The sequence below is a fragment of the Curcuma longa genome, chromosome 20 (genome assembly GCF_044706935.1).
Source record: "Curcuma longa cultivar G26 ecotype Majalengka, Jawa Barat chromosome 20, ITB_CL_G26_1.1, whole genome shotgun sequence".
NCBI lineage: Eukaryota > Viridiplantae > Streptophyta > Magnoliopsida > Zingiberales > Zingiberaceae > Curcuma > Curcuma longa.
The window spans coordinates 6,397,749-6,415,553 of NC_133880.1; the positions used below are offsets into that span (position 1 = coordinate 6,397,749).

Sequence of the window (17,805 nt, forward strand, 5' to 3'; positions counted from 1 at the left end):
CTTACCAAATGAAAATATTGACCACCTTACTACTACATTATGTCAGGAGGATTTGAATTTTTTTTTCGTTTGTAAATAATTTTTTAAGGGAATAATTTAAAAAATTAATAATTTTAAAAATATTTTTGATATATATATATATATATATATTGTCATAATCCATGAATTTCCAATGTTAATTTTATTTATTTATTTATTTTTATAATTTAAGATTTAAAATTTAGAATTTAAGATATAATATTTAAAGTATAGTATTTAAGTTAAAATAAATAAAAATTAAAAAAATTAATATTAAATATTTATATATTACTCATGGATTATAATGGATGGATGTATAATATATCCTCGATTGTATATATTATATAACACAATTTTACAGTGTTTACAAACATTAAATAATTTTTGAGAAATATAATTGACAATAATTTTATTTTTGGAACTTTTTTTTGATGAACTCCGAAGAAGCAACTTGTCACTACCTGGACCGGTTAGCTTTAGTCCGGCCCAAGTTCGATCTAGACCCGGATTTGCTTTGGCTCGCCCCCACGATGGTTTTATCGCGGCGATTATGGTCCATCGGGCTCGACGAGCTTCTGATAAGCCCGCGTCGTTAGGTCTCTAGGGAAACCCACGATTACCGCTTCCCTCGTATCGGCGGCGGTGGCGGCGGCGACGGCGACGGGGCAGGAGCAAGGAATGAAGGCGCCCTCGCACTTCGGATCTTGACACCGAAGTCGTACGATGAAGAAACATCCGGTGAATCACCAATACTTTTTCCTCCTCATGTTTTCCTTCCCCATTTCGTCTTACGCTTTACAAGTTTCTCCTCTGCCATTCTCCTGTCACTATATTTGGTTGTTATCCGCCATCGTTTTCACACCGTGGCGCACGATTTCATTCAGTTTCTAATTTGGATTTTCCAACTGTTTAAACACCATAATATTTTTTTTTGAATGACACATGATGGTAAAATAAGATTGCTTGGTGGTTTTTATGAACCGAGCGCGAAGGGTACATCGAAAGTTTGAAATTTGGGCAGTTTATGCTGCCAAGAATTCCTCTAATCTTCACTGGTTATATTCTGTTAAACTCGTGAATATATTGAAGAGTAGGAAGTTTGAGCCGAAAAGTTTACTTTTTGATCTGTTTAGTGTTATGGTTTCACCATATTAATCAGCATGTAGGTTTTGTATGAGGCATATATATACAAGAGTTTTTATTTCTCTGGATCAGCTATCTGACAATGTCCAACATTGTCTGTACTGGAAGAAACAATAGTTTCCATCGCAACAACTTGGAAATCCATCTGCGTTCCACAGTAGATAAAATTACTTCATCTTGTTTTTCTTTTGTTTTTTTAGTTTTACTGCTTCTTTATTCTATTGGAAAAATGTATCTGTTGTGGTTGAGTTACTGATGTAGGTTTGATAGCCGTGCACTATAATATCTTTTTCTTGGGTTTGATTGGTCAATGCAGGTGTTTGTGTTTGGGTCTTTTACTGAAGACGAGACTAAGTTATTCCAAAAACAGTCTGAAGATGATTCACCACCTGTAAAAAAAGAAGGATTGCAGTTTGGATCCTTGAATGCTCCAACTTCATATAAAGGCTCTAATATAGAAACTAGAAAAGTTAATTCATCTGCAAATGCAAAAGGTATCCAAATTTCAAAGTTAATTGGAAACACCCAAGGATGCACCACTTCATCAACATCCAAGAATGATAATAAACCTGCGAATACAAAAATCCAAGCAAATGGGTTCTCCGATAGATGTTCTTCCCACACTATAGGAGTTACTGAAAATGGGCACTGTAACTCTGATTTATCTTCTTTTCAAGAATCTGAGCATGGAGCCACAAGCACAACTATAGCAGGCCCAAAAGACGGGGTCCAAGTGTCAAAGATCCATAGTGTGCTTGCTGACTCGGGAGCAGTTGCAGTTCCCACAGTGGAAACTCTGAAAACTACTAGTGAGAAAGAGCAAGTGGTTAAATGCTTATTGCCCCGTGGTCTAATAAATTCTGGAAATCTATGTTTTTTAAATGCAACAATGCAGGGACTTCTCTCCTGTCCACCATTTGTTCAACTATTGCAGGAGTTAAGGAATCGAAGTATCCCGAAGGTCTGAATCACTCGAAACACTACACCACCAGCTCTCATTTGGTCTTTATATATTTAAAAAAAATCTATTTCCTGATTTCTCTTTCTGTTGTAGATGGGCTTTCCAACTTTGCATGCATTTGTTGATTTTATTTGTCAATTTGACGTGCCTAATGATTCAACACTGACTAATGATGGAAAGAGAGCTATCGATACTGGGAAGCCTTTTAGTCCAACTATGTTTGATGCTGTTTTGAAAGGTTTTACTCCAGACTTGCCAGCTGGGATATCTGGCAGGCATAGGTGTGATTTCATTCATTTTCTGGGTCTGTTTAATTGTATTAATTTCACAGCTTATTTCTATCCATTGTTGTCTAACTTTTCTTATTGTTCTGATATAAATAAAATGTTGAAGAATGCCAAAAATCTCTTATATGACAAAGCATAACTAGCCTATGATGTAAAACCCTCTTACAGGCTATTGACACTTTCAATTGAAAATTATTCCAAGTGTGATCTTTAACCAATTGGCAGTTGATGTGCATTTTTGTACACTTGGTGTTTTCTTCAGCCTAAAGATGATTGATGTGACATGAGTAATAGCGACTTTTTTAACGGGTGTTCATGTTTGGGCATCATAGTTCCTATAATTCATAGGACATATTTAAGGAATATAAATATTTTTCTTTATTGTATATTATTTTGTGTTTTACTTTTAGTTTGACTGGTAGAAGAATCATTAACAACTATCACTCTTTTTTTTTGAGAAATATGCATATTTTTATTATATTCCATGTTTTAAATTGTTCAATATCTTGAAGACAATGATGAGATTGCATTATATTTACTGGAGGAATTAGATTACTATCAGTTGCAAATCTCAGAATGATACGTAGGTGTCCTTTTAAATCTTGTCCAACATATATACTTCTTTCTATAGATCTGATATATCATGTGTTCTTAAGCATAAATTATATTTTTCAAAAGATCTATAATTCCTATTTGTTTGTCATTTTCTCCATCTCAAATTCTAATAGTTCTTAAATTAAATAATGATGTTGCAACTTTAAGAGCTATTTTATTATTATTTTTATTTCTCATGACTATAGTGTTTCAGCATCTGGAAATTAAAATAATCTGGTGGTGCAAGATGAACCCTAGATAGAATGTGAAGGCAAGCAGGGAAAAGTTAACATATTTTTTTTTGCACTTAATTACACTGTGTTTATTAGTAAGTAAAATAGTTATAATATTTATTTATGAGGACGAAAGAGTGGTGAAAGGGAATAAAATAACATGCCAATGGAAGCCTCCATGTCATGTGCATAATAGATGCCCTTATTTAACATGGAGTTTAATGTTATTAGCTAATTGCTATCTCATACCCACATATGATATACATCTAGGGGTGTCAATTCGGATGGATTGGGTTGGTTGGATTGAAATAAAATATTATTAAAAAAAATTCCAACCCAAGCCTAAACCAAACTCGTATTCAACCCGAAACCTTAAACACGAATCTGTATGACACAACCAATCTAGAAAACTTGAATAACTCAGAATTTTTTTTTTTGCTTTTTTCCCCATAATTCTTTATTTTTATCTCAATATTTTATTATTGTCATACTAATATTACATAAAACATCGTAATTTTCAAAATAAAATTTGATTTAACCCAAAAATCCCCTAAATCCTAAATCTAGGTCAACCCGGGTCAATCTGAACCTGACTCGAATTCGACCCGAACCTGATCCGAATTTAACCCGATCCGAATTTAATATAATCCAAAAACTCCAACCCAATCCCGACCCGAACCCTCAACCCTAACTTGATTTTTTTCAGGTTAGGTCTGGTCATGTTGCAAGTCGGGTCCATTGTTGACACCCCTACATACATCAACTAAATGGGTAGAATAAGAAATCACTCAATCATATGAACTGTTTTGAAGGAATGCTTTAAGTTTTGCTTGAGAGGAAAAAATTCCAAACATTAAGTTCTAAATATGCAATCTGTGTTACCTATTTACACCAGAATGTGTAACTGCCCCTTCAATCCTGTTGTTGCTGTAGACTCATCTGATGTTATCTTTTTTGCAGACAGGAAGATGCTCAGGAATTCTTGAGTTTTATCATGGACCAAATGCATGATGAATTGTTGAAGCTTGATGGCTGTTTATCAGATTCTAATGGGGGCAAGGCACCTATTGTTTCTTCCGCTGAAGAAGATGGCTGGGAAACTGTTGGACCAAAGAACAAATCTGCAGTCACCAGAACTCAGAGTTTTGTTCCTTCACAGCTAAGTGCAATTTTTGGGGGTCAGTCGATGAGTCTTGTGAAGACAATAGGTAACAAATCGCATATTCAACATGTTTCTTTGAAATGGGTTGTGCTCATGTGAAGATCTGTCAGTTTTTTTTTTTTTGTCTATCATAAATAACTCAGAACATGAAACTGTTTTCTGTATTTTCAAAGTCTTAATTTCACTTATTTTAAATGTTAAGATTATAGTAGTATGGATTATCTATCAAAGCTTTTCCTAATAGCTTCTTTTGGATAAGTGGTATGATATACTCAATTAAATTAAATTGATACCAGGGTAGGAGTCTCTTGTTTGCAGTTTTAATCAAGTTTCAGGGCGTTTATGCATAGGAGAGATTTACAAGTTTCTCAGTGCAATTTCTTTATTCATTGTAATCATTGTAGAGCAAAGAAGAAGCTCAATAATCTCTAATGTTTTGGAGTTAAAATTAGTTGCTTCTTTTTGCCTTTCTTTTGATCTACTCAGTGTCAAAAACTGTGTTTATAGGCCATATGCAGTATTTCAGGTATCCAGTGCATTACATACACATGTGATGGCATACTGCTTTATCTTCATTCTTCAACGAGCTCAATCGGACCAACCTAATTTTTTTAGTTAAACCCATCTCAGTATCTTTGAGAGTAGATCAATAAGAATATAGACTGATTAGTTTGTGGTTAATTTAATCCAATTATATTGAATTGACAACATGAGAAGGGAAGAGATCTCTTGATTGAAAAAGTTGTGATTAGCGAAAAGATTGCTTATTTGATGCTTAAAAGAAAAAATGTTAGATTTTAATCAGAGTCTGATTTGAGATTTTTATTTATTTATGGAAATGCTATACATTTTTTCACAATTCCCGAGTTTATGCATGAGACACTTGTATTTCACTCCATCCTATGCTAAGGTCATATTTTGAGCTAATGTCTGTATGGTCATGGCTCATGACCTAAACATGTGGTTGTGAATGGCAAGCTGAACTCTAAAACTGCCCTGTTCCAGGTTTAAACTTGATGTCCATGCTGGGAATCTTCTTACTACACAATTTGACATATTTGTAGCTGCTGCATACCATTTTTTTAAACTATTGATTAATTTTCTTTGTGTTGATGCTTCCACACCCAGTGATTTTCTGGCATCGAATATATTTATGTAAGAAATAATGTGCTGAATATTTATTTTCTCCATGTCGATGTAACAAAGAAAAATAAATTTCATCTTGTAGAACATTTACAAAATCGCATGAGTTGTGTTGTGTCATTTATGTGGAATTTAATAAAATTTCTATGGAGGATTTGGACTTTTTAGTGTTACCAATCTATTTGTTTTGACTTAAAACATCTGTTCTAGGCAACAAGCCTTCTGCAACAGTTCAGCCATTCCTCTTGCTCCATCTTGACATTGTCCCAGAGACTGTTCAAACTATCGAGGATGCACTACATTTGTTCTCTGCGCCAGAAGTTCTTGAAGGATATAAAGCATCACATGGCAAGGTTTACTTTTATGTACTTTTGTAGCCTTTTGTATAAATTTGTTTGTTGAATTAGTGAGTTGACATGTTTTTTAGTACAAAGATTGAATTTGGGTGAAGGTATGGGATGCTATTCAACAACTTGATATTTATATTTTATTTGTTGAATTCCTGACAAAAGAGAAGTCAAATGGTAAAGACCAATGAAGTGTCAATTAATTGCCAAAGTATTATAGGATTTGAATATTTCTATAGATATTGGTGAACTTTCTTAGATAATGTTATGCCATGTGTAGAGGCATATAAGAAAAACTTAACAAACTATTTTGCAACGATAACAATAACAATCAAATCTTATCCCAGTAGGTGGGGTTGACTATATGGATCCTTATATGCCATTGAGCTCTATCCCTTACTATATCATCATTTATACTTAAATAAATTTTATCTTATTTTATTATTGCTAACCAAGTCTTTTTTGATTTTTTTTTCTCGTTTGATGTGTGTATCTGTCATAGTTTCACATCACTTAACTAGATCATTTATTGGTCGTTAAGTATATGTCTGTACCATATGAAACGTGTCTTTCAGAGTTTTCTTTCAATAGATATAATTTCGACTTTCTCTCTAATACTCTCATTTCTGATTCTGTCCACCTTCGTTTGTTCACACATCCATCTTAACATCCCCATCTCTACAACTTTCATCTTTTGTTCATGTGCTTGAGTCATAGCCTAACATTCATCGCCATATAATATAGCAGGTTTAACCCCGTTTTATAGAACTTTTTTTTTAAATTTTAGAGATACTTTACGATCATATAAAACATCTGACACTTCCATTTCAATCATCTTGTTTGTGTTCTATGTAAGACATCTCTTTTAATCTCTCAATCGTCTGGCAAAAATGATCCTAAATACTTAAAGCTTTCAGTTCTAGACAACTCGTCATCTCTTATTTTAATAATTTTCTCATTACGTCTAATATTGTGAAATTTAAATTTCATATATTTTGTTTTTACTTTACTAAGCCTAAAATCTTTCACTTCTAATATTTCCCACAAGATTTTAGTTTATCATTTACTTTTTCACGTGTCTCATCTACTAAAACAATATCATCTGCAAACAACATGCACCACGGAACTATCTTGAATGTGTATAGTGAGTTTGTCCTTGATTAATGTAAAAAGATAGGGATTTAAAATTGATCTTTGATATAATCATATTTTTATTGGAAATGCTTCAGTTAATCCGCTTGAAATCTTTACTCTGGTGATTACGTCCTCATATATATCCTTAATTAGTTTAATATATCGCTAACATCTCTTTTTTCTAGAATTTTCTATATAATTTCTTTTGAGACTTTATCATAAGCTTTTTCTAAGTCAATGAATATCATGTGTAGATTTTGCTTTTACTCCCGATACTTTTCAATTAATTGTCTGAGAAGATGTATAACTTTTATTATCGACTTTTAGGTATGAACCCAAATTGATTTTCAATCACTGTGGTCTCCTTAATCTTTTTTTCTATTACTCTTTCTCATAGTTTTATGGTCTGACTAATTAGTTTAATACCTTTATAGTTTGTACAATTTTGTATACCTCCCTTATTCTTATATAAGGGAACTAGAGTATTTATCCTCCATTGATTGTACTTTTTTTTCATTTTCAATATCATGTTAAATAATTTTGTAAGTCATTCAATACTTTGTTTCCTTAGGCACTTCCATTTCTATTGGAATATCATCTGGTCAAATGATTTTTTCATTTTGCATCCAATATAAAATTTATTTTACTTCTGAAGTTTGAATTCCATAATAAAAATTTAAATTTCTATATTTATTTTACTTAAATTACCTAAATTAAGTTAGTCACCTAAACCTTCATTAAAAAGTTGATGAAAATATCTCTTCCATCGCTTTTTTATTTCTCCATCATTTATTAGTACCTTATTGCATGCATTTTTAATATATTTTATTTGAATAAGATTGTTTTGTCTTTCTCTCACACACTTTAGCTATTCTATAAATGTCTCTTTTTTTTTCTTTTGTTTTCAATTTTTGATATAACCGTTCAAAAGTTTCATTTTTAACTTTATTAATTATTTTTTTAACCTCTTTCTTAGCTATTGTATATTTTTTAAGTTTTCCTCGTTCTTACAAATATATAATTTCTTATAGATTGTTTGTTTTTCCTTTACTTTCTCATGTACTTTCTCATTCCACTATCAAGATTTTTACTTGGTGGTGCATGCCCCTTTGACTCACTGAGTATACTCTTGGCTATTATGTTTAACTTTGATACCATCTTATCCCATGCGTATTAGAGTCACCTATATTTCACCTGATATCATCTTATTCGACACTACTAACCTATGTTGGGTAGTTAAGTTTTATCCAGACATGATCTTGTAATCTTTACAAATCTTTCTTTTCCTCTTCCTAATCATAAGAAAGTCAATTTGTGATTTATTATTCTCACTTTTGAACATGATCAAGTGTTCTTTTCTTTTTTTAAAAAATGTATTAGTTAGTATAAGGTCATATGTTATTGCAAAATCCACTATAGTTTTTCCTTTTTTATTTTTTTGTTCCAAACATGTAACCCAATGCACCCTCTTATATTCCTCATTTTTCACTCCGATATGTCCATTTAAATCGCCTCTTATTAAAATCATTTCGTTTGGCGAAATGTTTTGTAATACCTCATCTAGGTCGTCTCAAAATTTTTTGATTTGGTATTTTCATCTAATTTTACTTGGGGTACATATATGTTAATTACGTTCATAGTTTCTTTCTCCATTACTATCTTGAAAGCTATAATTCTATCCCCCTTTCTACCAACTCCAACAACTTCATCCTTTAACGAATTATATACAACAATACCTACTCCATTTCTTGTTTTACTCTTTCTTGTGTATCATAATTTAAAACCCGAGTTCTCTATCATCTTTGTCTCCTCGTCTACCCATTTTGTTTTTTATACATATAAAATATTAATTCTTCTTCTAATCATCATATCTACTATCTTCATTTCTTTACTAGTGAGGATTCCTATATTTCATGTTCAAAATTTTAGACTATTAGTTTTCTTATAATATTTATTTTTATCCAACCTATGGTGTGAAAACTCTTAATCTATTTAACACTATACTCAAATTCTTATGGAGATGTAGCGGTCCTTGTTGATACATTATAGTCGGACCTTGCAATGTGAACTTTTTCATATTTATCACTACACATGAGTTATGGAGATGTAGCGATCATTGCCGAGACGTTACAGTCGGATTCTGCAACGCATTTCTTCTGCAGAACAACCTAGCATTAACACAATAATTTAATGGATCCATTCATTGAACATTTGTCGTAGTTTAACACTAATTGGCAACCTAACACAACTCTCCTTTATCCGGGCTTGGGATTGACTATAATGGGGTTAATTCATCATGGATGGAGTTAATAAACTATTTTGCAGATACCAATATTTAACATAATGTATAATAAGAAAAATATGCCATTGGTACAAAAAGTCCAGAAATCAAAAGTTAAACAAATTCTACTGTGCATGTCTTGAAATATCATCATCAATTTAGTTTTCTACCCTCTATATATCATCAACAAATCAATCATGATAGGTTCATGAGTACCAGAAAGGCAGAAACACACTCTTATGCAAGTAATAAAATATATTTAATTCCAGAATACTCTGCAAACGATAAGGTGTTATATATTTTAATATATTTTCATTATTTAATTTCAAATTTTAACAGCTAATTAAGCCGCACCGAACTAATATTTTGAGTTTTATTGTTCATTTGAAGTCAGATTAGGATTGGGTTGAGCAGGTAGGCTTGATGATTAGGTTAGGTGGATTCAAATTAGGCTTGATTTGAACTCATTTTGGCCACTTTAGGTTTCAACAAAGTTTATACTTGGATAGTTCAGTTCAGTCATGGTTGGTTAGATTTAGTGTATTTTTATAGGGTAGAAATTATATATATTTTCTCCTCTTTCCCTCTCTCCATGCACTCCGCTCTTCTCTCGACCTTTCTTTCCCTCCTTCCTCACTGCATTATATTGTCGCCCAACCAAAGCTTCCAGGGGTGGCTCTTTTCCCTCTCCTCTCTAGCATCCCTCTCTCAATCTCCCGTCTCTTTTCTCTCTTACCCTTCTCTTGGGTTCTCTCCCTCTCACCCCTCTTTGATGTGTTGCTACTGCCAACCGATTTTAGGCATAGAGCTGCTGTCATTAACGGTCTTCTTCCCTTCCGATGAGGTAGAAAGCCCTAGACCTAGTGATGCAACACAAAAAGAGAGACTAATTGATCATAGGTTTGTGGAGTAGGAATTTAAAATTTGAGGTAAAGAGGTGTTGAAAGGTTACAGAAACTTAGGTTTTGATTACTTGTCTATTGATAACTTAATTTAAATTGATTCAACTTCCATGTTTGAGATTGGTTTGTCCCATTATTTATTTGCTTTATATTTGTCACTACTTAGCTTTTGGAGTCCTTATCTAAAGAGAGATTAATTGAGTGATATAAATAGTAAAATATATATTAAAAATTGTGAACTATAAGTCGCATTTAACTGTCTACAGTGATGTGGTAGCGTGGGACATATACGGTTAGTATTTATTTTATTTGTTGATGCTATATCGTTGTTTATCATCAGCGAGTTTTGGTCTCAGTCCACGTGTCAGAAGTTCCTATTTATATTTTGGAGATCTTGTTGCTTCAATGGTTAACTCCTAAGTGGATTTACTTGTCATAAATAAATGATGATATAAACATATGAATAAGCGGCATAAAATTTTACATTAAAGTAAAACCCCAACTTAAAACTTTAATGTTAAAATGAGAATCCTTGTTGTTTGCCTGCTTTGCAATTTATACTTACTTTCCATTTTCTTTGGCCTCCAGTTCGCAGGCAAGGATTGATTTTGAAGTTTTAATTGGTTTTAGCTTGTGTATAAAGTTACTGAGAGATTTCTGGGTGTGCTGAAAACCACTTTTATTTTATTTGTACCTTTCATTTTTCTTGTTTGACATTTTATTTTTTTTACATGTTAAAAGGAAGTGCATCTCGGTATGCAGAAGCACACCTCAGATCCTGAGATCCTACATCACAAGAACAGTAACAAGCAAATCACAAAATACTTTAGATTGAATTCTTAATAACACTTGCCCATATCTCTTGTTTTTTTTTCTCGCCAGAATTTGTATTTGTCAATATATCGTATTAGATTTCCAGTCTTGTTTCTATTATTGCAAAGAAAAGAGCACAGTATTTCTTGCATTTGACACTTGTTCTTCCATACTTTTTTGTTAATTTCTTAAAATAATTCCAAACACTTGATGTTTCTTTTCTCATACGTTTACCTGCTCAACTTCCTTTTCCTTATGCATTTCTTGTTTCTTCAACTTATTATCATCCCCATCCTCGTTGTCATTAGTCCAAATTGGCATTGATATCCAGTTCATCTAATCTCCAATTGCCTTTATGCTAATAATTTATCTATCTGCTTTCCATTTTCTGAGTTCTCTCCTGGTTGGTGCAGGCTGGGGTTGTAGATGCTAGTAAATCAGTGAAAATACAAAAGCTTTCCAAGATAATGATACTGCATTTGAAGAGGTTCAGCTATGGAAGCAACGGAAGCACAAAATTGCACAAGCCTGTTCATTTCCCATTGGAGCTTGTTATCGGACGCGAACTACTAGTTTCCCCGTCCGAGGTATTGTTCTTCATGTTTATTTATGATTCCCCTCATCATTCAACCTGCTTTTATCTATGCAGCGGCGGAGATACGAGCTTGTGGCAACTATAACTCACCACGGGCGAGAACCCACAAAGGGCCATTACACTGCCGATGCAAGGTATGGCGGTGCGTGGCTTAGGTACGACGATGCATCCGTCACAGCGGTCACTACGAGCAAGGTCCTGCACGACCAGGCTTATGTTCTTTTCTATAAGCAAATGCAATGATCCACCATGTCCTATTTAATCTGTCGACCCAGTCTCAGGATGGTGTGTACATGAAAACCGCGGTTGAGATCAGAATTTCTTATGTGGTTACATGTAGAGAGCTATTATCGGTATCTGGATTAGGGCAGGATTGAGGTGTCAGAGGTTTCCCCCTTGCTTTGCCACAGCAAATGTATACTGGCCTGAAAGCCATTTTTATACTAGAGTTGTTATTTCTTCTTTTTGGAGACCATGAGGTTGCTTGGTTTGACAATAGATTCACCTATTGATCGAGCTCAGAGAGCTGAGTCGATCAGAAGGTGAACACACCATTTCTGGTTGTTCAGTAGCCTTGAGCATTTTCTTTCGATAATTTCGGATTCAATCGATTCGCGTAAAACTTCCAACCTTGATTTCTACTAAGATGTTAGCTCAACAATAATGGGAGCTTCAGTATCTCTTTTTGTCTTTGTTTTACAATTTGGTGATATATCGTATCGTTCTCTCTACAGTTATCCCCATTGTATTATTTATATTAAAAATTTAAGGGTAAAAATTAAGATGATATTTTTTAAATAATCAAATGGTTTATTAGTTTGATGTTTTTAGCAAAAATGTTTTATTTTATTGTTCAATCGTATATAATTATCTTTTTAGTATGATATAGTAGTGTTATTTTTGATAAATCTCAGTTAGTTTCATTGATTATTTTTAGGGTGATCGGTTTGGTTCCACGAAAATTTTCCATCGGCCATCAGAGTAAATCGGGAAATGCACGTAGTGGCCAATCTGCGCTGTCTAGAAATGTTGTAAACACGGACGTCTCTGTTTCCGAAACGCTGGGAAATGTTTCCATCCGTGGAAACTTCAACCTCGTGGGCGACGAGGAGGAAATTGGTGCAGAGGATGCGACAGAGGTGCTTGGTACAGAACTGCGCGGTGGACTTGGGCACCTCGAAGCGGGCGGCGAGTTCAAGGTAGGGAGCACCCGAGGCAAGGCGAGAGAGAGCGATGGCGAGCTGCGTTATCTGGAAACGTTGTAAACATGGACGTCCTCGTTTCCGAAACGCTGGGAAACGTTTTCATCCGTGGAAATTTCAACCTCGTGGGTGATGAGGAGGAAATTGGTGCAGAGGACGCGACAGAGGTGCTTGGTACAGAAGCGCACGGTGGACTCGGGCACCCCGAAGCGGGCAGCGAGTTCAAGGTAGGGAGCACCCGAGGCAAGGCGAGAGAGAGCGATGGCGAGACGGGTGGGTCCGGAGAGACGGAGGGAAGACCCGGCGGGGTCGTGGCAGTCGAGCAGGGGGTCGAGGAGGCCGCAGAGCCACTCAAAGGTGGTAGACTTAATGCGGAAACAAAGGAGGGAGTGGGCGGGGTCTCGCTGGCGGAGGGCAATGGCGGCGTGCGGCTCTGAGTCTTGCTGGTATCGTTTGCGCTTGCGGGGGCGGCACGGGGAGATGGCGGCGATGTGGGAGGCGGAGGAGAGGAGGTGGAGGGAAAGGGAGAGGAGGGAGGATTGGGGTGCAGAGAGAGAAAAGGGGTGGAAAACGAAGGTCGCTAGTGGGCGAAGGGGAAGAGGGTGAGAAGGAGGGGGATTTGGGACACGAGGAAGGAAACTAGGGCAGCTACCTCCTTTGGGTCCATCTCTTCTGATTGGGTGAGGGACACGGAGGACCCGCTGGAGGAGTTCCGGCGCTCGATGCTGCACATGATCGTGGAGAAGGAGATCGTGGGCGGCGCGGAGCTGCTCCGCCGCTTCTTGGTCTTCGACGTTTCCAAAAGTTGGAAACTTCAACTATTGTCGTTTCCCGTTTCCGTTTCCGCATTTCCCGTTTTCCGTCTCCAAGTTTCCAGCATCTTTTGATTGTGCTCCCCATTTGAAGGAAAATTTCTGTAAATACGCCGTAGCTGAGGATCGAACCGTAGGTGCCTAGGTCACAACCTGGATGTCCTACCGCGGCATCAGTGTCCCGGGGACAAAACTGTAGTAGGTGAATTTTTTATAGTGACTGACCCCACCACCGAAACGATCCCATATTAGAAAATTTTCTAAGAGATTTTTTGGAGGCACGATACCACTATGTTAATAAGAGCCTATTGCCGAAACAACACCTAACCAACAAATACATGTTGTTAAGACTTGAATCGCACATCACCTCAATCAACAAATACATGTTGCTAAGAGGATTCAAATCCGAAACCTCAAACAATACATGTCTCTATGTTTACCACTTGGGATAAGACACTTCAACATAATTAGAGCTCAGTATTGTTATTTTTTTTGCTTCCGGATCATAATTGAGTTGGTTATGACGAAACAGAGTTGTTGAAGTGGATATGAGTTAAATTTCGATGAAGCTGAGGCAAAGTCCTCCTCCGTCGTGGTCAATTACAGCTTCTCGATTTACCTTCTCATAGATGATTGTGGGATCGATCGTGTAGAACCGTTGGATGATGGATTTTATCTTCAGCATTTTGCCGAAGTATTGTTATTTTCTGTTTAATTTTTATTGTAATAGTTATAATATAATTAACTATTATACAATGTGAATATATTATAACAATTATAATTTCTTGTTACAATATAAATTTCTATTAATATTATAACAGTTATGAAATTATAATTATTATAAATTGATTCAAGATTTAAAAAAAAATATAATATGATAGAATATTTTTTGATAAAAAATTATAAAATAAGACATCCTAGATGATTTAAAAAACAAAACCTTCTTTTGATTTTTTTTAAATTTAAAAAAAGAAATACCATCTTTATCAATATTATTAATATTAATCTAATTTGATAACTAGTAAAATTTATATCCAATTTTTTTTTAAATAACGCCTTATTTTTCAGAAAAATAAAGACAATTCTTTTAAAGAAAAAATAAAAAAATAAAAAAATCTCGACCCTGCATCGCACGCCTCGCCCGATGCCTAACATTCTGTGGCCTCACAGCTCGTTTGGTATTTTATCGAATAAATCAACGTTGGCGATGAGCGGAGACCACGTTGCGATTTTTTTTTTTCTGAGATGCTTTGCTTCGGCCTCGTCCGATGCCTTTGCCTTCCTTCGCTGCCGCAACTACTGCCACAGTTACTCGTTCCGTTGCATCACCACCAACCGCGTCGAGCTCACTGCAAATCTTCAACACCTACCTCGCCACTTGCCTCGGGTTGAGATTGACCTCCTCCTCCGTTCGCACTCTGCTCCCCCTCAGTCGTCGCCTCAAAGCTCGCTCCTTCCTCGCCCCCGTCTTCTTCCGCTCGCCTACCCCTCTTCCCACAGGTATTGCTGCTAGTCACCGTACTTTACTGCTACAAGGCGTGTTTCTAGGGATTTCTAATTGTGGTTCGATTAACTACTTTGGGTTCTCTTATTCTTGCACTCCTTTCTCTCGCAAAACTCGAGGCGGAGGATTGTTAGGGCTGAGTTGCTGTTGTGGAAGTGGAGGTATAAGTGCCGCTTTATGTTCGCTTTACTCGGGTGGATGAATATGAGGGAAAGGAAAAAAGGAAATTAATGCACATAGAGAAAGTTAATTTTGTTATACATGTATTATTTTTGTTCAATTTTTTTTCTCTACTTCCTCTTCCTTTTCCTCCACCCGTCTAAACAAGTCATGGGCGTCGCTGAGTTTGGCTTAAAAAATTTGCATCTTGGGTCTTGATCATATTGATTTTTGGTTTTCCTCTTATTTGGTCGCTCCTCTTTTTTGGACCCTTGTCTTCTAAAATTCAAGACGGAAGATTGTTTTCATATCGTTAGGGTTTAATTTACTGTTGCAGAAGTGGAGGCGTAGTTGCATCTTTGTGTTCCCTTTATTCTGGTGGATCAATCGGAGGAAAAGGAACAATGACTGCGCATACAAAAGTCATCTTTTTTCTCCATATGCTATTTTTGTTCCTTTTCCCCTCCTTCTCCCTCCTATTCATCCATCCAACTAAACAGGCCAATGATGCTAATAAGTTCGGCTGAAAAAGTTTGCATCTTGATCATATTTTTGTTTGGCTTTCCTCTTACTGGCGCACTCCTTTTTTTGGGCCAAGATTGAAAAATTGTTGCCTGTTGTTTCCATAAACGTGAATTCTGCTAATAGATTCTTAGGGTTATTTTTTGTTGCAGAAAGTTGGATGAGTTGGATGAATATGAGGGAAAGGAACAATAAATGTACATAAAAGAAAACAACTCATTTGTATTGATGGTGTTTTTTCTGTTCAGATTATTTTATGAGTAACTTGGCCAAACTAACTGTACTATAATCTAAGTTCAAATTACTTCCTAGTTTTCTCATGTGTAATGCATGTTACTATATGATAGTGTTAATATATTATTTTTTAGGTCCCTCGTTAATGTGACTTAGTTGGGTGGCGATGCTAAACTTCTATATACTTCCCTTGTAGGCTTATATACTAGAGAAGAAAGAATATAGGTTCATGTCAGGTTGCTAGTTCCTTCTTTACTTTTTAGTTAATTTTTCATGCAGTGAAATACTGTCATCATCTTATCTTAATTGCCTAAATGACAATTTAGGTGGTGTGTCTAGACCCCCAATCAAATTGATTATTATTATTATTATTATTATTTTACATTTTTCCTTTGTAAGATGTCACAGGATGCATTTTTCTTGTTTGGACTGTGTAATTCAAGGTTAAACTAATTGAGCTTGTGAGATCATGTTAGCTTATACCATGACATGTTTCTACTAGATGGCTGAAGCCAAGACTTCTCTTTGTTGGTATGCAGTCTTAGCAAGTGCAAATAGATGTTATGAGTTGATTAAACAGTTGCTCATCTATTTACAGATATGGGAAGCAATGGGGTTCTTCTAGGAAGGAACCTATTAGTTCTCTCCTCTTCATATGAGGCTGCAATGCAGGCCCTTTCCTCTCTAATTGGTGGACGGAAACAAGTGTTAAACCCCCAAAAGGAAAATTGAATACAATGCTTGATTATTTAAAGGTAATTTGGAGCTGATCTCATTCTAAATATTGTAGTTTTTAAATGTATTCAGTAATTGAATTACATCTCATTGTTCTGTCCCCTGTGGTGGATTGGCTATGATATACATACACAGTTGATCTTGAATTACTTATTAAGACCTTTTCCATCTTATTCTTGAACCTGGGTGGGCAGCAACAACTTTGGTTTTTTCTTTTTGCCAATAATGTTTGTGAACAAGACACTCCATGAAGAAATTATGCTGATAAAAACAATATATAATGTTAATACATGATGTAAGAAATATTGTCAAATCAGATCTGTTAGTGTGAGAAGCAATGCCTAGTGTTAAAGCGTTCATATTTCTGTAAGAACTAGGCTATGTCAAGTCTAACATGATTCATGTAAGTATAGATACTGGCATACTGCAAACATTTTTCATTGGTTCGGATATGTTACACCCTTGTGCATTATGAAAATGTTTTAGATGAGAAGTGACTTTCTCCATTGTTGTCTTTCTCCATAATTAAATTCCATGGCACGACTTATGAAATCTGTGTTAATCTTGAGTGAGCACTATAGAAACAATATTCGTGTTTATGTCTGAACCCTTTGTCTCGCATAGGTTCACTTTTAGGAATAGTATAAGGAGACTAGAGTTCCAATGGCATATGAGGATTCATATAGCCGACTTCACTTAGTGAGATAAATGCTTAGTTGTTGCTGTATAAGGAGATCAAAGTCTTGTGCTTGTTTTTTACATTGTGGATGTTGCTATAATCATCCGCGATTATTCTGCCAACAATTTCTTTTTGCAGCATGTTACATGAACTAGTTAGTGGTGGACTAAGGCATGACTTCAAAATATAATACTTGTTAGGGTGACATGATTCAGTTTATCTATTTGGTGATAAATCAAAAACTAAACTGAAATAGTTTAGTTTGAAAATTCAAATTGGAATCAAATTATAGTAGCAGGGATGATCTAGGCATAGAGAAGAATGTAATTCAGTGTCTTTGTGTCA

The 17,805-nt window shown here is 35.3% G+C and overlaps 2 protein-coding genes across 2 annotated transcripts in view; one reads left to right on the forward strand and one right to left on the reverse strand.

The window, feature by feature from the left end:
* The first annotated feature begins 634 nt into the window (after window positions 1-634).
* Window positions 635-12,088, forward strand: LOC141813355 (ubiquitin carboxyl-terminal hydrolase 24-like). Its single transcript, XM_074701306.1, has 7 exons — window positions 635-756; window positions 1,478-2,122; window positions 2,216-2,403; window positions 4,197-4,444; window positions 5,752-5,894; window positions 11,432-11,605; window positions 11,668-12,088. The coding sequence occupies exons 1-7, from the start codon at window positions 742-744 to the stop codon at window positions 11,854-11,856; spliced, it is 1,602 nt and encodes a 533-aa protein (XP_074557407.1). The 5' UTR covers window positions 635-741; the 3' UTR covers window positions 11,857-12,088.
* A 4,863-nt stretch (window positions 12,089-16,951) lies between these two features.
* LOC141812961 (uncharacterized) overlaps window positions 16,952-17,805 on the reverse strand; it is a 1,458-nt gene continuing 604 nt past the window's right edge. Inside the window, exon 2 of the mRNA XM_074700896.1 lies at window positions 16,952-17,042. Coding sequence (XP_074556997.1) covers window positions 16,952-17,042 — 91 coding nt within the window. The remainder of the gene's footprint in view (window positions 17,043-17,805) is intronic.